The sequence below is a fragment of the Procambarus clarkii genome, chromosome 36, assembly GCF_040958095.1.
Source record: "Procambarus clarkii isolate CNS0578487 chromosome 36, FALCON_Pclarkii_2.0, whole genome shotgun sequence".
Taxonomy (NCBI): Eukaryota; Metazoa; Arthropoda; class Malacostraca; order Decapoda; family Cambaridae; genus Procambarus; species Procambarus clarkii.
Window position 1 is genome coordinate 38,536,422 of NC_091185.1, and position 21,932 is coordinate 38,558,353.

Below are 21,932 nucleotides of genomic sequence, written 5' to 3' on the forward strand. Positions count from 1 at the left end.
GCATGTACAAAGGAAGCCCCTTTCATCAGTCCACAAGGAGACATGTATTTACAAATAGACGGAGTAGCAATGGGCTCCCCCTTAGGAGTTTTATTTGCTAATTTTTATATGGGAACCATCGAAGACAGGGTCTTCAGTAGCAGACAAAAACCAACTGTATACTGCCGTTATGTAGATGACATATTCGTAATAGTAAAAGACTCAGATGAACTAATTGACCTAAAAAGACACCTAGAGAGAGAGTCAGTACTCCGGTTTACACATGAAAATAGTGAAAATAGCAGTGTGCCATTCCTGGATGTACTAATAACAAAAACAGGAACCTCTTTAAGCACCAACGTATATACCAAGCCCACCAACATAGGATTATGCCTGAACGGTAGAAGTGAGTGCCGCCAAAGATACAAAGCCAGTGTTCTCAATGCTTATATTCGTCGAGCGCTTACCCACTGCTCTGAATGGAGCAACGTGAGTAAAGAATTTGAAAGAGTAACTCAGGTATTGGTGAACAACGGATATAGCAACGCGGAAATAAACGCTGCTATAAGAAGACACTTGGACCGTTGGTATAATTCAGAACCTAGAACAGAAACCACAACACCCGCAATAAAATTATATTACAAATCAACCATGCACAGTGAACATATAAAAGAGGAAAGAATAATGAAAGAAATAATCCGTAAAGGAGTAAAAAGCACTATTCCTAACCAAAACATAAACCTGATAATATTCTACAAAACCAAGAAGACTTCCGAACTCCTTATCAAAAACAGCCCGAAGCCGACGGAGAACCCTCTACAGCAGTCAAGCGTTGTATACATGTACACTTGCCCCCACGAAGGATGTAACCTTCAATGTAAGTACATAGGTATGACGTCGACCAAGCTGACGAGGCGTTTGACATGCCATCTTCAATCTGGTGCCCCTAGGAATCACATGAGACAAGCCCATGACATTACTCTAACAAGAGAAATGTTGAACAAGAATACCTGCATAATAGACAAAACCCAAGATGCAAGAAGATTACAAATTCTTGAGGCAATTCATATAAGAATAGAGCGACCTACCATGAACACCCAAATCACGGAACTATTTACTCTACCCACCATGAGAGTAAGGACAAGACAAGAACATATCGATGCAAACACAGAAGACAATGTCCAACATAATAGGCCAATTACACTGGATTAATCTTTGTGTTTAGATAGATGCCTCGTATGGGCCAATAAGCCTTCTGCTGCCTCTATGTTTCGCCTCACATTTATCCCTTATGTATCCCCCCATGTTTTCACCTTTATTGTATTATCACCTGACCCAGTGCGGGTATAAAATTAACTAGTATTGTAAGATCTGTTCACTTGAGAATGAACCATGGAGGTTCGAAACGTTGTGCAAATTATATAAATAACTGTAATACACTCTATAGTAAATTACTTCTTTTCTTCACCTTAAAAGTACGAAAATGAGTTTTGGAGAACTCCTATTTCAATTAAGCCCTGATGCTAAGAAAATAGTTAGAGGGATAGAAGCCCTAAACCAGAAAATAATAAATACATATATATATATATATATATATATATATATATATATATATATATATATATATATATATATATATATATATATATTTTTTTTTTTTTTTTTTTTTTTTTTTTAAATAAAAGTTTGTGAGGGTACCACCTCTGGTGCCAATGTGGGGACCCATAGCCTCGGAGAAGAAAATAAAAAGTATTCAGAGGAGACCTTGTGGTCTCTCACTGAACACTAATATTATCTTCTCCTACCACCCCCATTCTTTTGTATGTACACATATATATTTACTTTATTTGAACTTTGTTACAAAAAAGGAGTTACATATGGGTTACAAGGTATATATACCATATACCATATACCATATACCAAGGTATATATATATATATATATATATATATATATATATATATATATATATATATATATATATATATATATATATATATATATATATATATATATATATATATATATTGGTGTATACTGGCAGCAGGTTTTCTTTCAAACATGTTTCATTGAATATGACCGCATATTCTGCATTTATTATTTTCTGGTTTAGGGCTTCTATCCCTCTAACTATTTTCTTAGCATCAGGGCTTAATTGAAATAGGAGTTCTCCAAAACTCATTTTCGTACTTTTAAGGTGAAGAAAAGAAGTGATTTACTATAGAGTGTATTACACTTATTTGTATAATTTGCACGACGTTTCGAACCTCCATGGTTCATTCTCAAGTGAACAGATCTTACAATACTAGTTGATTTTATACCCGCATTAGGTCAGGTGATAATACAATGAAGGTGAAAACATGGGGGGATACATAAGGGATAAACATAGGGGCTGCAGAAGGCTTATTGGCCCATACGAGGCATCTCCTATCTAAACACAAAGATTAATCCAGTGTAATTGGCCTGTTATGTTGGACATTGTCTTCTGTGTTGGCATCGATATGTTCTTGTCTTGTCCTTACTCTCATGGTGGGTAGAGTAAATAGTTCCGTGATTTGGGTGTTCATGGTAGGTCGCTCTATTCTTATGTGAATTGCCTCAAGATTATGTGAATCTTGAGGCAATGCACATAAGAATTCCTCTCCTGTGTGACCAAGGAGACTCCGGTAAATCCCGGGAGTCGGAGGGGCTGAGTATTCGGCCTTTTGAGCCCCTAGCAGCTGAGTGCTAGCAGAGCCCCGGCCCACCCACCTCCACGTGACAGAGAACTGGCGACCTTGCCAGGATACGAACCCCGGTAGCCAAGAACTGGGAACTTCGCCAGGAAGCGTGGATCAAGCTACAGTGTGGCCCAAATTTCAAGACAAGGTTGCCAGGGTACTAATACAGTGTGGCTAGTGAATTTAGTGGTACTGTTACTCAACCAGCTAAGGGACTGAAACGGTGAAATTAGTGCCTACTAACTTGTCTGTGCTGTCGTGTATGCTTGATGATATAGAGATGGAGAAAGACAAAGTAAAGAAATTTATTGACACAAGGGACGAGAGAATTTTGGAAGAGTGTACCAAGGTCCAGCTCCAACAAGTGGCAAACCACTTTGGGATCAGGTTGAGGACGACTAAGGTAGCGGAGCGAAGGATAGAGATCATGGCACAGCTCACATCTAAAGAGGAGCTGTCCCGAGGAGAGCCGTCGCAAGGTGAACCGTCCCGACTAGGGCCACCCCAAGCGCCTACCAGTGTGGAGAGAATTCACAGTGAACATGGGAGCAGTGGAAGGTCCAGCTGTAGTAAGTTGCAGGCCCAGCCTGCAACTGGAAATAATGAAGATGCAACTGGAAGCCCAGCTGCGACGAGAGGAGAGAGAAGCGCAAATGCAGCGAGAGGAACGTGCGGCTGAGCTGCAGCGAGAGGAACGTGCGGCTGAGCTGCAGCAAGAGGAACGTGCGGCTGAGCTGCAGCGAGAGGAACGTGCGGCTGAGCTGCAGCGAGAGGAGCGAGAAGCTCGGCTGCAGCGAGAAGAAGGAGAGAGACAACTGCGACTGGAGGAGATAAAGGCAAAGAAAGAAGTCGAATTGCGTCGCGTTGAACGTGGTCTGCCCTCACTACCTGCACGGCGGGATGACCTCAAGGTAAGGGATCGTGACTTACCTACGTTCGAACCACAAGAAGCTGAGGCGTTCTTCGAACACTTTGAACGGATAGCAACTCTGAAGGAGTGGCCGGAAGATGATTGGGCTGCTCTGGTCCAGGGCAGGTTGATTGGTGAGGCCCGGGAAGCCTATAACATGCTGGACCTAGAGGAGTGTACTAGTTACGACGCGATTAAGAATGCGGTTCTCCACTCATTCCGGCTGACTCCGGAGATGTACCGGAAGCGGTTCAGAGAGTGTACAAGAGCGTCGGGAAAGACTTACGCCGAGACCGCCAGGGATATGGAACGGAAATTCCTACGATGGTTGAAGGCGGAGGAAGCGGAGTCGGTGGATGATATCAAACGACTGATAGTGATGGAGAAGTTTATGTCAGTGCTCCATCCTGAGTTGCGAGTAAGGTTGAGAGAAGCAGGTATTAAGGACCTGAAGGCTGCAGCGGACCGAGCCGACATGCTGGAGGAGGCACTACATATCAGGAGGGAGGGGCTGCCCAGACACTCGCCTTACCCCAGGTCGGGAGGGAACCTTAGGAGTTCAGGAGGAGCGAGGATGGGTGGGGACTCTCCCAAGAGTAGTGTACCCAATGAGGTAACCCAGTTCAAGAGCTCAAGGGACGCGGGGAGGAAGCCCCAACCTGTGAGCAGTGGACCTAGCTCGGGAGCGAGTGCTGCTGCCCGGGAACCGACGACAGAGAGTCCTAGGAGGACTCAGGGAACCTCTACCATTGGTGCTACCAGGAGGACTGGTAGAGGATCGCCTAGGAGAGGCGGTCGGTGTTACAACTGTGGGGGACGAGGACACCTTGCAAGGGAGTGCGGTCGCCCCAGGCACTGTGGAAACGTGGCTTTCGCGAGGATGGAAAGCGGAGAAGCCAACGATTATTCAGGTGATATGCCGGTGATGAGGGAGAAGAGGATCCACCCCTTTGTGTGTGAGGGGACGGTGAAGATAAGGGGAGCTGATCCTGTGCCAGCGAGGATGCTGGGGGACACTGGGTCCGACTTCACCCTTGTTAGTGAATCCCTCTTCCCCGAGGACTATAGAAGTTCCAGTACAGGGGAGGCCCTGATAAGGACGTTGGGGGGACAAGTGCGGATGCCCCTCCATAGGGTGACTCTTAATTCAGACTATAGTTGTCAGACTCTCTTGGCAGGGGTCTGTGCTTTGCTGCCGAGGATGGACGCTCAGGTGATCCTAGGAAATGACTCCTGTGGGGGATGTGTTCTCCCGAATTTGATTAAGGGTGAGGAGTGTGTAGAGTCCTATCGACAGAGCAGCAAGACGGGCGCCAGTAGTGGCGAAATGGAAATTGCGAGAGTGGCATTTCCGGTATGCGCAGTGACGTCAGGACGAGACGTCAATGAAGGTGATGTGAGCGGATCCAGTCACGCCGAAGAGAACATGCCGGGTGACCAGGGGCTCGATCATTTGTTCCGAGAGGAGGCCAGAGGACAAGCGACAGGTGAGGAAGCGTCGGATACGAGTGTCCAAGTTACTTTCACCAGTCCTCTAGGTATTGACCGCACCCGTCAAGGTGAGCTGCAAAAGGAAGAGTTTCCTGAATTGTTACGGGATGCGGAAGGAGGTCTCGCTGGACCCAAGTCACCGACTCATTTCTTCGTGGAGAAGGGAGTGCTAATGAGGCAGTGGAGGCCGGTTAGGGAAGAAGCGGGCGATGATATGCTGAGAGTGAGGCATCAGGTGGTGGTGCCAGCTCAGTACAGATGCGCGGTGCTAAAGCGTGCACACACAGTGGATCCCGCGGGTCACTTGGGAGTAACTAAGACCTTAGGCAGGCTTCGGGAACATTTTTATTGGCCGGGCATGGACGCGGATGTAAGAAGAATTTGCAAGACGTGTTTCCCGTGCCAGAGAGCGGGGAAGAACGTCCCTGCCATCCCGAAAGCACCTTTAGTTCTAGTTCCAGCATTTGGCCAGGCGTTTGAGCGCCTAATAATCGACGTCGTGGGACCATTACCTAAGACAAGAAAAGAGAACAATTACTTATTGACTATCATGTGTGCTTCGACGAGATTTCCAGAGGCAATCCCAGTGCGGAAGGTGACATCGAAATGCGTCATAGGACACCTTCAGCGGTTCTTTGCTTGGGTAGGTGTGCCCAAGGAGATCCAGTCCGACTGTGGAAGTGTTTTCCAGTCGAGGTGGTTTAGGCAGGCTATTGCGAGCTGGGGAATAGCCCAACTACGATCGTCTCCTTATAGACCTCAATCGCAGGGAGCGATTGAGAGGTTCCATTCAACTCTGAAGACAATCTTAAGAGTGTATTGTGCTGAACAGGGAGCGGAATGGGATGAGACTGTCTGTCCAGTCCTGTTCGCGATCCGAGATGCTATAGTTGAGTCTCTGGGATTCTCTCCATTCCAGCTAGTGTTTGGGCACGAAGTAAGGAGCCCGTTGTTGATGCTGAAGGAGCGGATGACGGCGGAGAAGACATTAGTGACAGTGGAAGAGTATGTGCGAAGATTCCATGAACGATTGAAAACGGCGAAGGAGCTGGCTGCTGATCACTTGAAGACAGCGCAAGAGAAGATGTCGATCTGGTACGACAAGAAGGCTGTCCCAAGGGAGTTCGAGGCAGGAGCCAGAGTGATGATGTTGCTACCTGGGAGGGGTAGAGTGACGGAATCACGCTTTGGTGGTCCATACTCGGTTGTTCGGCGTGTGGGTCCTGTAAGTTATGAGATCAGCAAGCCGAAGCGCCCTAACAAGACACAGGTGTGTCATATCAATCGTTTAAAGCCATACTTCCCAGAGGAGCAAGAGAGTGCGGGAGTGAAGGGAGCAACACAGTCGCGAGAAGGGAAATTGGTTCTGTGTATGGAGATGGACCAAGTGTTGCCAGCGGAGGAGAGAAAGTGGGCCTGTGCCGATGGTACGCGCCTGTCGAATACAGAGAGTTTGACACACCTAGAAGACAGGCTGCGTCATCTGGATAAAGAGAAAAGGAGAGAACTAGTGACCCTGATAAGAAGGAACAAGTCGCTTTTCACGGATGTGCCCCGACAGCACAAGAGTGTGGTGCACGAGGTGGACGTGTGCGGAGGAAAGCCAATCAAGCAGAGTGCTTATCGGGTGAGTCCCGAGAAGAGGAAGATCATGCGACAGGAGGTGGAATATCTGCTAGCGAATGATCTCGCTGAGCCCAGCAACGGTGAGTGGAGCTCGCCCTGTGTGCTGGTCAAGAAGAGTGACGGATCATATCGTTTTTGCACTGACTATCGTAAAGTGAATGCCATAACCGTGTCAGATTCTCACCCGATGCCCCGAATAAGTGATTGCGTCGACCAAGTAGGAAATACAAGGTTTGTCATCAAGGTCGACCTGCTGAAAGGGTATTATCAAATCCCTTTGTCTCCGAGTGCGAGAAAGATCTCAGCGTTTGCTACTCCAGACGGATTGTACCAGTACAAAGTGCTTCTGTTTGGTATGAAGAACAGCGGAAGTTGTTTTCAGAGGATGATGAACGAAGTGCTAAGAGGGATGGAAGGCTGCGCCGTGTATATAGATGATATAGTGGTGTACGCCGATAGCTGGAAACAACACATGAATCGACTGACAGAGTTATTCCAACGGTTGGAAGAAGCGAACCTGACCGTTAATCTGGCCAAGAGCGAATTCGGAATGGCCCGATTAGAATACTTAGGTTTCGTCGTGGGTCAAGGGGAAGTGACTCCAGTAGACCAGAAAGTGATGGCAATCAAAGAATATCCGAATCCCAGGACGAGAAAGGAATTGTTACGATATTTAGGGATGGTTGGATACTATAGAGGATTTTGCAATAACTTCTCGACAGTGGCACACCCTCTGACTGAATTGCTATCTAAGAACGTTAGATGGAAGTGGGGGGAAGCATGCCAGGAGTCCTTCGAGAAGACTAAAAAGTTGTTGACTGAAGCGCCAGTGCTGATTTCGCCTGACTTTGAGTCAGACTTTATCTTATACGTCGACGCTAGCGACGTGGGGATTGGAGCCATGTTAGCTCAAGAGAAGGACGGAGTCCACCGTCCAGTGGCATTCTACTCGAAGAAATTCGAAAAGCACCAGAGGGCTTATAGTACAGTGGAAAAGGAAGCCTTGGCCCTGATCCTGGCACTGAGACATTTTGACATCTATGTGGGTGGAGGTACTAGACCAGTGCAAGTGTTCACCGATCATAACCCCTTGACGTTCGTGCACAGGATGAAGAACACAAACCAAAGGCTGACAAGATGGGCCCTACTGTTCCAAGAGTACTGGCTAGAAATCAGGCACATTAAAGGAAGGGAGAATGTGGTGGCAGATGCCCTCTCCCGGATTTACTAACCGATATGACTCTTATTTTAAGGGGAGGGGTATGTTACGGTGCCCTCTCCTATCTCTTTCGTTTGCCTGCTTTAAGAGTCATATCAGCTCTCCCTACTGATTCTCTGAGGTTCAGGGAGTCTATTGACATATGTGGCGACCAGACCGGCTGCCGGTTAAAGGAAGGAAGTTACATTATAAGTTGTAAATAAGGGGAAATTGGCGCCCTGATATAAAATGAAAGAGTATCCCCTAATGCAGATATGACCTTTTGGAAGGGACACTAGCCGATCGCTGATTGGCCGACTTAGGTCGCGGGCGACCAATCAAGGCCCGACGTGACGTCACCGAGTGCCCCGGGCGGCGCCAACGTCAGAGTTGACCCGACCTTGGAAGCGACAGGACGCACCTCGGTCTGCTCTCAAGGATTAGAGGCCCTACAAGCCTTTCTTAGTGGATTCGTGCAGGCTATCGCAGCCCATCGTATATATTGGAGACCCCGCGCTTCTGGGAAGCAAAAAGGAACCAAGTTTATTGAGCGAAAGAGGGCCAAACTTGGAAAATATTGGGCGACGACGCTGGGCGGCGACGCTGGACGTTTGGGGGGCCCGAAAAGGTGTGGCGGGCAAGCCTAGCTGTGACCGGGTCACATCCACTGAGGGTCTTGGAAGGACGACACCGTGCCTAGGACAAGGAGCAACGCCTTGTGGAAGGGGCGAGTGTGGGAAAAATAGTGATTAGCTCAGCGCCCATCGATGAACCAGGATTGGGGCAGCTGAATCTCAGGGATTGGAACGGCGACGACGCGAAGGCTCCACGACACCTGAGGACCTGTGGAACGTTCCTGGATCGTCGAGGATCGACTCAGGAAGCGTGGGAACCTCACACCATCGAGGAACAGGCGTCGTGAGCCAGGAATGTAAGGTAGATCATTTTCCCTCCCATTACCCCTTGTGTGAGTGGGCTAGTTAGGCCACAATAGTTACTTATGTATGTGGCAACAGGACTTTAATACTTTAGTAGTAGAATAGGCTGCAAGGCAGCTTGTGTCCAGGACTGTCAGAGAGGACAGTGAAGAAGAGGCGCCGCCGTGGTGAAGAGGCCCTCCTGTGAGAGAGTGTGGGACTCCTGTCTTTCTGCCCAGTTGAAGGAGTGTTGGAGGTCGTGGAAGAAGAGGCTGACGATCTCCAGACTTATTATCCTTATTTCCATATTCATGTATTACTTGTGATTGTGTGTGTGTTCATGTAATTTGCATCAGTAAATTCACACTTTTATCATTGTGTTTGAGTGTGCCTCCATTTATAATATTTCTCTATGAGCATACACGAAGGTTATCACAGTACCACCTAGGGAACACAACGTTCTCTATAGAAGTTCTTATTGCCTGGTGAGTGGCAAAGACAGCACAGACTTACATAAAAGTGTACCCTTAGCCATCCGATCAGTATCAGTGCCTGAATGGTGGCAACTATTAACGTAGTGGCTATAGAGAGGTAAAGCCACACAGACCTTCCTGGGAGAGTACCCTGGGCCAACAGTCTAGTAGCAGATCTATGGGAGTAGCAATCTTCTGGCTACAAACAATATATAATACACCCACTGAACTGCATTGCTGGGGTGCAGATATAATAACCCAGCTGGCGACCTTGTTAGGAAGAAGATAGAGAAGACAGGCAAGAAAGGAGTTCCTGCAACCTTTTTGTCTGGCAGGCAAGACTCAGGGAGGTTATTATTATAAGGTAAGCCTGAGTCTTCCTTCACTCCTCCACGGGTCTAGGCCGGAACTGTTAACAGCAGTTTCCCCGTGTTTGACTGAAGGGCTTCCAGGGTGAATCAGTGGCACCCCCCTCCTTTTGTGGTGGAAGCAAAGACCTGCGGAGGTGGGCATTGTTGGTCCTCTCCTGTGTGACCAAGGAGACTCCGGTAAATCCCGGGAGTCGGAGGGGCTGAGTATTCGGCCTTTTGAGCCCCTAGCAGCTGAGTGCTAGCAGAGCCCCGGCCCACCCACCTCCACGTGACAATATATATATATATATATATATATATATATATATATATATATATATATATATATATATATATATATATATATATATATATATATATATATATATATATATATATATATATATATATATATATATATATATATATATATATATATATATATATGTCGTACCTAGTAGCCAGAACGCACTTCTCAGCCTACTATGCAAGGCCTGATTTGCCTAATAAGCCAAGTTTAACTGAAGTAATATATTTTCTCTAATTTTTTTCTCATGAAATGATAAAGCTACCCATTTCATTATGTATGAGGTCAATTTGTTTGTATTGGAGTTAAAATTAGCGTAGATATATGACCGAACCTAACCAACTCTACCTAACCTAACCTAACCTATCTCTATAGGTTAGGTTAGGCTAGGTAGCTGAAAAAGTTAGGTTAGGTTAGGTTAGGTAGGTTAGGTAGTCGAAAAATAATTAATTCATGAAAACTTGGCTTATTAGGCAAATCGGGCCTTGCATAGTATGCTGAGAAGTGCGTTCTGGCTACTAGGTACGACATATATATATATATATATATATATATATATATATATGTATATATATATATATATATATATATATATATATATATATATATATATATATATATATATATATATATATATATATATATATATATATATATATATATATATATATATATATATATATATATTTTGACGGTGTCCCTCCCCTATATTTCTTCTTCCTTCCCAGCTTTAAAGAGTCATATCTCCGTAACCTGAGTATTCTCTGATGTTCAGGGAACATATTCATGTGTGGGAATGCGTGGAGCATAATTAAGCTGGCTGTAAAATGACCAGTTAAGTTTGATAATGCAAGGGGCTTATGCTTTTTGGGGCACAAGATGGCGCCGAGCCATACTGTTTTCCGCCAAGGCGTCGTGACTCCTCCCGGCACCTGATTGGCCAGGTAACGTCTCGTGCTGGAAGTGACCAATGACTCGAGCCCTCGGGCGGTGTGACGTCACGAGGCGGAGGGCTTTCGGGGCAGATGGCGCCTGGGCGGTAGAGAGTACGTCACGAGCCGCCCTAGACTGAGGACGCGCTCGAGTGAGCTCCGGATCTAGAGAGCCCTTACCAGTAGATTTAAGCTTCGCTTCGATACTGCAGACAGTCTGGGAGGCATCCAACTTCCGTGGAGTGTCCAGAAACGAGGACGGGCCGGATTAGAGAGCCAAGAGCTCTATCATGATTCTGCAGCAGGGACGAACGTTGGGGATGGAGATCTTTGGGACTCCCAGCGGACGCGTTACACATATCAAGCAAGAAGTTAGGGTCTGGCCGAATCTACTGGCAGTGACGCGAAGGGAACTGTGCTGGACTGCAAGGGTCGGCAGTGCCAGTGAGAGTGGAGGACGAAAACGGAGGTACCTGTCTCCAGTACCCCGAAGAAGAGGAGGAGGAAGGTAGTACCTGTCGGGAGTGAGTACGGCGAGGATGCGATACCACGAGGACGACGGAGGAACCTGTGTGTGTGGGAACTGATCGTCAGGAGACCAGAAGCTAGGACCAGGATCTTCAACATCCCTCAACAGAGGACGAGTCGGCTTCGTGGTTGGAATGAAGTAAGGTAGATATTTGTCCCACCCTTTACCCCTTTTGATCTATGCAAGCTAGGGTATTTTATATATTGTGAACATTTCTACTTATCATTTTATTGTCTAAGTGACAGTGTTAGGCTAGGAGCCAAGAGCTCATGTTGGTTTGATGGTGGTGGACATATGTGTGGTGATGTGGTGATGTTAGTGATCCTGGAGATAGTAGCTGGTTTGCAAGCAGCCAGCAATGAACTTTGAAACGCCCAGCTGACCGTGTTGCCAGAGACGTGTCGTGAGGAGTGTTGCTGACAGCAGACATTTCCACTTACATACATTTCTTTATGTAATTTATATATGTGTATATATATATATATATATATATATATATATATATATATATATATATATATATATATATATATATATATATATATATATATATATATGTCGTACCTAGTAGCCAGAACGCACTTCTCAGCCTACTTTGCAAGGCCCGATTTGCCTAATAAGCCAAGTTTTCATGAATTAATTGTTTTTCGACTACCTAACCTAACCTAACCTATCTTTTTCGGCAACTTTTTCGGTACGACATATATATATATATATATATATATATATATATATATATATATATATATATATATATATATATATATATATATATATATAAATATATATATATATATATATATATATATATATATATATATATATATATATATATATATATATATATATATATATATATATATATATATATGTCGTACCTAGTAGCCAGAATGCACTTCTCGGCCTACTATGCAAGGCCCGATTTGCCTAATAAGCCAAGTGATTTATTTTATTTTCAAATAATTGTTTCCAATTAGTTTATTTTGGAAGCAGTTTTTATTGTAAACATATGTTGTTAAATATGACCAAAAAAGTAAGATTAATAATTCTAATACAACATTCTCAGGGGAATTGGCAGGGTTGACAAGGATAGATTATTTAACACAGCTGGTATGCACACAAGGGGACACAGGTGGAAGCTGAGTACCCAGATAGGTCATAGAGACATTAGAAAGAACTTTTTCAGTGTCAGAGTAGTTAGTAAATGGAATGCACTAGGAAGTGATGTGGTTGAGGGTGACTCCATACACAGTTTCAAATGTAGATATCATAGAGCTCGAGAAGCTCAGGAAAATGTACACCAATTGATTGATGGCTGAGAGGCGGGGACAAAAGAGCCAAAGCTCAACCCGTGCAAGCAAAACTAGGTGAGTACACCCTCATGCTCAAATTACTCAATCTCTATACAATTCACGTACACTCTCTTCCTTGTTTTTATATATTTTCATGCAAAACACAAAACATGCAAAAGTCATTTCTTACGTACGCAATTGTGCTCACCGTTCTAACACAAACGCCATTAACACACTCCTACACAAAATGCACTTACCATTGTATTTTCTTAACATGCTATCAAAATCTTGCGCATTCATATCCATTGTCACAACATTTGACATTATTTCATTACACAAATGTTACTCTTCCTCAATCACAATGACACATGTACGCAATTCACACTCACTAATTCTCAAACACAAACTTGCTAAATTCGCAATCGCTTACTCAGTTCCCACTCTCAAGCTCAATCTTTTCACACACTTTCTCAAAGACAGTCACTAGCTTTACTGGCACTCTTTATATATTTCTTCAGAGTTGCAAACTGTTACGAATCCGACTCCATCGTTGGAGCATGGAGCAGCGACGTCAATGCCATCTTTGAGTGTGCTCTCTAAACCCCCACTAAATGGATGACGCCATCTGGTGGTGGCAGTATGATACCTGCAAGAGACGCTAGATTCCTGCCTTGGTCACCCGAAGAGTCGCTGTAGCTGACCACTGGTGAGGCGGTGCCTGGAAATCAGCGCCATCTATCGTGATAGAAGTTGTATGTCAATGCCAGAGTCCGTAAGTGGTATTTCCTATTGTCCCAAGTACCGGCCAGTTTACTGATGACGTGTCAGTATCCACAGAGGCGACGTAGGGCTGCAGTGGTACGAAGACAGTTTACCTAGGGCAGCCTATTATCTCTCTACTTCATTCTGTTTTACGTGAACAGTGAGCCGCCGCCGAGGAGGAACTGAGTAGTATCTGCTGTCTGCCTGTGAAGTGGCAGTGACAGAATTCGGCGTATCCCGGGACTGGCTAGAGGAAGAGACGACTGACAGTAACGGTCTACGGAGGAGTGTAACTAGCTAGTTGCAAGGAGCTCCTGCCAGGGGTTCGCTACCCTTGTATTTGTTCGTGTAGAGGCCCAGCAGCGCGAGGCTGATGTTCTCTGCCAGCCCCAGGCTGGAGAGTGATTGTGGGCGTTCACAAGGGGCACCTAGTGAGACTGTAGATAGGCTGGCCCATGGCTAGGGTAGACTCGTTGGTGTACCCAGTACTGGTTGAGGACGGTACTGTGTGTTGAGGAAACGCGGATGTTGACAAGACTGCATCGCATGAGCATTGAGGAGCGCTTAGTGTCCTAAGAGAGCGACACATGTGTATATATCAGTGTAGTAATACTTCGTTTATGATTCTATTTCATGTGATGGGAAAGTGATAATATGTGAATATATTGATAAAGGATGAAGTGTCGTATTCCTTTCAACTCCACCCCCCCCCCCATGTTATTTTACTTGCATTACCAAGCCTACTCCTTGAAAGCCACTACCGATTTGGGGTCGGATACTAGTGCTTTGGTTCCTCCAGCAAAGAACCTGGTTACGTCCCATAGTGGCCGTAACACAGTCAGACTAATTTCCACCCATTGGGCAGGACGGATGAGCGACGGTCTGGCTTCATGCAGGTCGGCGTTCAATCCCCGACCGTCTTAAGTTGTTGGGCACCATTTCTTTCCATCCGTTCCATCCAAATCTCTATCCTGACCCCCGGTTAATTTTCAGTTATTCATTGTTTTTTTTTCAGTGATTGTTTCTTTTCAATTATTTTTCAGTGAGGTTTTTTTCTTTGATTTTTTCTTGATTGTTTCTTTTCGTTCATTTTTTTCAGTGACATCACCACCTTAAAAACGTTAGCCTTTTCTCTGCAGGATGATTCTATATTCTCGCACTTAGTATCTCATATCTGCAAATTACAAGCCGCACACGTTTTTGAAAGTAGACATTTCACATGCATTGTAGCAAAGCTATTCTTTCATTTTTTGTGGTATTAACTAGTCCATCAGATCTTTTTTTCTTGAGAATATATGGTCATGTCATCATTAATTTTGCTACGGTCGTACGGACCAGGCCTATGGAGGCCTGGTCGAGGACCGGGCCGCGGGGACACTAAAAAGCCCCGAAATCATCTCAAGATAACCTCAAATCATCATCTCAAGATAACGGTGCGGTTGAAGTTTTACCATCTCGTCACCTCTGCTAAGCACGTGCATTTTTTTACAATACCAAGTGTTTAAATATAATCATATATAACCATGAAAATATATTGGGCCGGATCGGACCAATCGTGCCAAGCCTCGAAAAATGCGGGAAGAACTTTGCTACAAAGCATGTGAAAAGTCTACTTTCATTAAAATGTACGACATGTCCCTTCCATATATAAGATAATGCGAGAATACAGAATCATCCTGCTGAGAAAAGGATAAATTGAGAAGTTAGCTCACAGGAAACGCTTTCTTTTTTCAATGAAGGGGATGAATATATCGGGGATGAGTTTTTCTGCTCTGTGATTTCTGAGATATGAATTGGTTTTAGAAACCGGAAAGTAAACTTGATTTAAAAAAATAGTTAAGTAATTCAGAACTGAAAAGAAAGACGCTGAATTCACTTTGAAAAACAAAACCACAGCCACTACACCACAGTCAAAACCATAAAACCACTACACCACAGTCTCCGTGGTGTAGTGGTAAGACACTCGCCTGGCGTTCCGCGAGCACTTTGTCATGGGTTCGTATCCTGGCCAGGGAGGATTTACTGGGCGCAAATCCCTAACTGTAGCCTCTGTTTAACTCGACAGTAAAATGTGTACTTGGTTGTAACAACAATTCTTCGTCGGGGTCGTATTCCCTGCCCGAAACGCTACGCGTACTAGTGGCTGTACAAGAATGTAACAACTCTTGTATATATCTCAAAAATAAAATCACACTGGAAAAAGCTTCAAGTCACTCAGAAAAATACTGAGTGAAGTTCTTCTGTTATCTAATAGTGAACGGTGTCATTCACTGCTTGTATTGCCTCATTCAGAGGCAGCAAACCCTAACAATAATATCAAGCGCTTTATTGGGAAAACGTAGTACGTCCTTTGTAAAGCACATTGTGTAATCTATCGAGATATTGTACCATCTATGAGGATATTGCTTTATCTATCGGGATATTACATCATCTATCGAAATACTGCGTCATAAATGGCGTGTATTGCGTCATTACTATAATGTGATGCTTCATCAGGCAGGCGTATGACCTCTATCAACCAATATGACTGGTGTCAGAGAGTGTAAAGAGCGAGAGAGGAAGAGATAAAGAAAGTGGGCGAGACAGCGTGCCTGAAGTGTGTATCCGCACACTGCCTCCGGGGCTATGACACTCTTACAGCCAGAGTGTCTTGAGAGGCCTGTTCTCTCCATCACACACCGTGCAATAAGCCGACGCTCTCTATCCTGTAAAGTGATTCGATCCGCTATTGTACACCAGGCAAGAGGCCTGACCTCGTCCTCAAAGGCCAAGCGTGAGGTCAAGAGTCGCTGTCGCAAACCGAATGAGATGTCTGGAGCCGTTATCGCAAACTGAATGCCAGGCCAAGAGCCCCTGTCACATAACAGGTGCTACAACTGGGACCAGTAGAGCACTGAGAGGTCAGCAGAAACTAATGAAGATCAGGCAAGCGACTTACTCCCGTTATATCAGAGTTATAAGCTTGCCTCCAGTACTTCAGAACTGTTCAGGGTCCTGGAGGAGTTATTTCAGAGTCGAGGATATTACTGGAGGTCGCCTAAAGTTACTATTGCAGGAGGGGTGAGAGGCCAAGAACTGCAATTGCAGGAAGGGTGAGAGGCTAGGAACTACTAATGCAGGAGGGGTGAGAGGCCAGGAACTATTATTGCAGGCGGGGTGAGAGGCTAATAACTGCAATTGCAGGAAGGGTGAGAGGCTAGGAACTACTAATGCAGGAGAGGTGAGAGACCAGGAACTGTTATTGCAGGCGGGGTGAGAGGCCAGGAACTACTATTGCAGGAGGGGTGAGAGACCAGGAACTATTATTGCAGGCGGGGTGAGAGACCAGGAACTGTTATTGCAGGCGGGGTGAGAGGCCAGGAACTACTATTGCAGGAGGGGTGAGAGACCAGGAACTATTATTGCAGGCGGGGTGAGAGGCCAGGAACTATTATTGCAGGCGGGGTGAGAGGCCAGGAACTATTATTGCAGGCGGGGTGAGAGGCCAGGAACTACTATTGCAGGAGGGGTGAGAGACCAGGAACTATTATTGCAGGCGGGGTGAGAGGCCAGGAACTACTATTGCAGGAGGAGTGAGAGGCCAGGAACTACTATTGCAGGAGGAGTGAGAGGCCAGGAACTACTATTGAAGGAGGGGTGAGAGGCCAGGAACTACTATTGCAGGAGGAGTGAGAGGCCAGGAACTACTATTGCAGGAGGAGTGAGAGGCCAGGAACTACTATTGCAGGAGGGGGTGAGAGGCCAGGAACTACTATTGCAGGAGGGGTGAGAGGCCAGGAACTACTATTGCAGGAGGAGTGAGAGGCCAGGAACTACTATTGCAGGAGGGGTGAGAGGCCAGGAACTACTATTGCAGGAGGGGTGAGAGGCCAGGAACTACTATTGCAGGAGGAGTGAGAGGCCAGGAACTATTATTGCAGGAGGGGTGAGAGACTAGGAACTACTATTGCAGGAGGGGTGAGAGGTCAGGAACTACTATTGCAGGAGGAGTGAGAGGCCAGGAACTACTATTGCAGGAGGGGTGAGGCCAGGAACTACTATTGAAGGAGGGGTGAGAGGCCAGGAACTACTATTGCAGGAGGAGTGAGAGGCCAGGAACTACTATTGCAGGAGGGGTGAGAGGCCAGGAACTACTATTGCAGGAGGAGTGAGAGGCCAGGAACTACTATTGCAGGAGGGGTGAGAGGCCAGGAACTACTATTGCAGGAGGGGTGAGAGACCAGGAACTACTATTATTATAGTAGTAGTATAACTATAGTATAACTATAGTATTACTATAGTACTAATTACTAATAATATACTATATAATAAGTACTAATAACTATAGTACTAATTACTATAGTATAACTACTATAGCACAGAAAAAATAGATATTATTGCACTTACCGAAACGTGGATGAATGTAGAAAATAGAGAACTATTAGCTGAATATCAGATAAATGGATTTAAACTATTTCACACAGATAGATATATTAGACGAGGAGGGGGAGTAAACGTATATGTTAGGGACAATTTGAAATGTAGTCTCAAAGAGGGAATCAAAACTGAGCCCCACACAGAAACTATTTGGATAGAATTAAACGAAAAAGCAAATAGTATTAAATAGGAGTTATATATAGGCTACCAAATTTAGACAGATTAGAAGCAAAGCATCTATGGGATGAAATATCTAGAGCATCTAGATCTAACAGTATTTATGTCATGGGTGACTTTAATTTTAGTGGAATAAACTGGGTGAACAAAACAGGAAATAGTGAAGCAGAAGATTTTCTAGAATTAATTGACGATTGCTTTCTTATGCAACACATTAAGGAACCAACGCGGGAAAATAATATTTTAGATTTAGTGTTAGCTAACAGGGAAATACAAATTAATGACATGGAAATAGGGAATGAGCTAGGGAACAGTGAACACAAAATAATCAGATTTAGCATAGAATGGAATAGACCTGTAGGAGAAAATTCTTTTAAAGTGCCAGATTTTCGAAAAGCTGATTTTAATAGCCTAAGAATTTTTTTAGGTCAAATAGATTGGAAAGTCTTGGGTATGGGGTGTGGGCCGGTCTTAGAGCGAGACATGAACCCAGCGATAGGTGACGTAAAAGGGGATTTCGATGTGGATTTAATATATAACTTATTTAAGAATATTCTAAACAAAGGACAGGAACGTAGTATACCATACAAATTGAAAAGATCGAATACTAATGACCCAAAGTGGATAACAAATAATTTAAAGAACCTTATAGTTAAAAAGAGAGCTTGGTACAAAAGCCCCCTCCCCTTCCGGCCCGTTGGCGTCGTGAGGGGGCTTGGTGGACGGCTGCCGGAGTGTGATGCTCCGTTGGGCAGTCCTCTGTCCTTTTCTGGCCTTGCACTCCTGCTGCTGTCTTCTCCAATTGTGCCGGATCGCTTTTCCTTTTCCTTATGTTTCGTTTTTCTCCCCCCTCTTCTCCTATCTGCTTGTCGTTTCCTGCCGACCTTTTGCTTGTTTTGGATTATTTCTTTGGACTTCTTCTATTTTGACGCCCGGGTGCTTGAGGAGGCATACTCTTGCACCCGTAGAACTGTAGTACCCGACGTCTCGAGCGAGGGGAACCTTTTATTGTCAATCCCCCTTTCGTCGCTGAACCCGATCTCGACGGACTGACGGTTCTTAAGGTGGCGTTTGTGGGGCGTATACTCACGACGCACCCCTAGGGGGCCCCGGCATGATCAGCGATAGCTTCCTGTTGGGTGTCCTGCCTCTAATTGTGGCTCCATGGTGGGTATGGGGGCACATTCGTGGATGAATTTGTCACTTTTCGTCTCTATGTCGTTGAATGTTTCCGTTGTACCCTCTCAGGCTCGTGGGGTGGGCGACCAAGCCCCCGAGTCGGCCTGTATTGGAAGACCAGGCTCTGTAGCTCCCGCTGCGTTGGGCCCCGACCTTGCTCCTCCTTTGACCGTCCTGACTTCTTCCCCCAGCTCCCCTCCCTCCTCTGAGGTTGGGTCGAGCCTCCAGCCCCCGGTGGTGACCACTTCGTCCCCTGGTGTGGCTAAGTCTTTCGTTGTGACTACTGCGCCTTTTGACCCCTCTCTCTCTAGGGGTTCTCAACGCCGTTCGTGCCCCAACCGCACTCGCTCGATTCCTTCCCGTGCTGATGCGTATCAGGCCTTGTTTGGTCCTGCTTCATGGGCCAAATACTTTGATCTCCTCCCTCTTGATTCTGCGCCTCCTGACGATTTCTCCCTCCATCGGCATCTTGTAGATTCCGTGGATGCATGTGTTACTTTCAACCCCACTCGTCTCGGTACACGTGTCGTTGCTGCTCCTTCTCAGGATGCGGCTTCCCGCTTGGCTGCCTTATCTTGCCTTGGCGAGATCCCTGTTCGGGTCTCCAAGAACGTTCAGATGAATTCCAGTGTTGGCACTATTCTCCTCCCACCCCATGTTGCAACCGGTGTTCGGAATCTGCAGGATTGCCACGATGATATTCGGCATATCCTTGATGCCCAAGGCCATTCTGTCCTCCAGGTTGACTCGTTTACTCGTCCCCCTCGTGGTCGTCGCCGTCAACCCCTTCGCGTTGTGAAGATCACCTTTGATGGTAGGACCCTTCCATCCTCTGTCATTCTTGCTGGTGCTAGGTGCTCTGTCCAGGAGTATATTCCTTCTCCTCGACTTTGTAATAAGTGCTGGAGGTTTGGGCATGGTGCCCTCCGCTGCTCTGGGACTGTCTCCCTCTGTCCTTTGTGTGGGAGTGAAGGTCACTCTAAGTCGGAGTGCACTTCTCCCCAAGCTCGCTGCCTCAACTGCGGTGAGGCCCATCCTACGTTCTCCCGTGCCTGTGTCCATTACAAGCTTGAGGCGGCCGTCCTTAACCTGAAGCACCGGGAGCGTTTGTCTTTTCCTGAGGCGAGGCGCCAGGTTCGCCGGCTCCCGCCTTATACTAACATCTCTTATGCTCGCGTGTTGCGCTCTTCCTCTCCTCGTCCTTCCCCCCTTCCTCAGACTCTCAACCGTTTCCGGGCCTTGGACCCTGATACGCCCACTGCCCCCTCCTCTGTTCCTTTGAGTTCTTTCCCGAGGGGTCCCCCTCCTGGTCCTCTGTCTGGGGTTCCCCTTCTTTCAACCCGGTCTGTCATGTCTCCTGTGTCTTCTTCCTCGTCCCCCTCCGATCCTCCCTCCCATCCTCTTCCTCCATCTATCGGCTCTCCCCGCCGCCTGTCGGTGCAGGCGGATGTCCATCGCTCTCCTAACGGCCGTCGTGTGTGCTCTCGTTCGGCTTCTCCTGTTGAGACACTGGAATCCGTTGCCCGGTACGTAGTTGCTGGGACACCTGTCTCTTTAAGTCAGAAGCGTAAGCCTGGCTCCTCTCCTTCCTCTTCCCCGGCGGGTAAGAAGGCTTCGCTTTCTTCCTTAGCTCCTACTTCTGGCTCTGTTGCTCCTTCCCCTCCCGTTTCAGTGGTTGCGCCCCCTGTTCCTGCTATGGAGGTTTCTTTGGCCCCTGCTTCCCTTTCGGTTGCTGCTCTTGCTGGGGTACGCTCCCCTCTTTCTACTCCCCCTCTTCCTACTCCCCCTCTTCCTACTGCTGTCCTTGACTGCTCCTCTCCGTTGTCTCCTCCTCTTCCTCCTCCTCCTCCGGACCCCGCCCGCCCACCTCTGATCTGTTCTCCCGTTTCCTTCCCTCCGTCTTTGCTCAGTTTACCCATGCCCCCTAACCCTGACTTTGCTGACCCTGATCCCGACCCTGATATTCTTTAACGTGCTCTGTTGCTCTTTCGCCTTTGTTTCTTCCTTGTTCTCTGTTTTTGTCCTTTCTCTTCCCGTCGTTGTCCATTCTTCAATGGAACGTTCGAGGTTATTACGCCAATTTCCTCGAACTCCAACTTCTGATTTCGCGGTTTTCGCCCCTTTGTGTCTGTCTCCAGGAGCCAATGCTTGGTGCTCGTCCTGGTCGTTTTCGTGGCTATTCCTTTCTCTCCCCCCCCCCCAGCCATTGCTGGGGCTTCTAATTCTTCTGCTCTCTTGATTCGTGCAGATGTTCCCTTTGTTCCTTTACTTTTTCCTTCGCCTCTCCATTGTTCTGCTGCTCGTATCTTTGTGAGGAAATGGTACACAGTTTGTTCCATTTATCTCCCCCCGAGTGTCCCGCTCTCTCTTCCTGATTTGAAACACCTCCTAGACTCCTTGCCGGAGCCTGTGCTCCTGCTAGGTGACTTCAATTGTCGTCATTCTCTTTGGGGTGACGTTCTGACGAATACCCGGGGTCGCCTCCTTGAGCCGTTTCTCCTATCTTCTTCCCTGTCTCTTCTGAATTCTGGTGAGCCCACTCATTTGGACTCTCGGACTCGCACCCTTTCTTGTCTTGATCTTTCTCTCTGCTCTTCTTCTCTTTACTTAGATTTCACGTGGCAGGTTCTTGATGACCTCCATGGAAGTGATCATTTCCCCATCCTTGTTTCCT

General features: G+C 46.3%; 1 protein-coding gene across 1 annotated transcript in view; it reads left to right on the top strand.

The window, feature by feature from the left end:
- The first annotated feature begins 5,035 nt into the window (after nt 1–5,035).
- LOC138371772 (paternally-expressed gene 3 protein-like) overlaps nt 5,036–21,932 on the top strand; it is a 28,195-nt gene continuing 11,298 nt past the window's right edge. Inside the window, exon 1 of the mRNA XM_069336794.1 lies at nt 5,036–5,323. Coding sequence (XP_069192895.1) covers nt 5,036–5,323 — 288 coding nt within the window. The remainder of the gene's footprint in view (nt 5,324–21,932) is intronic.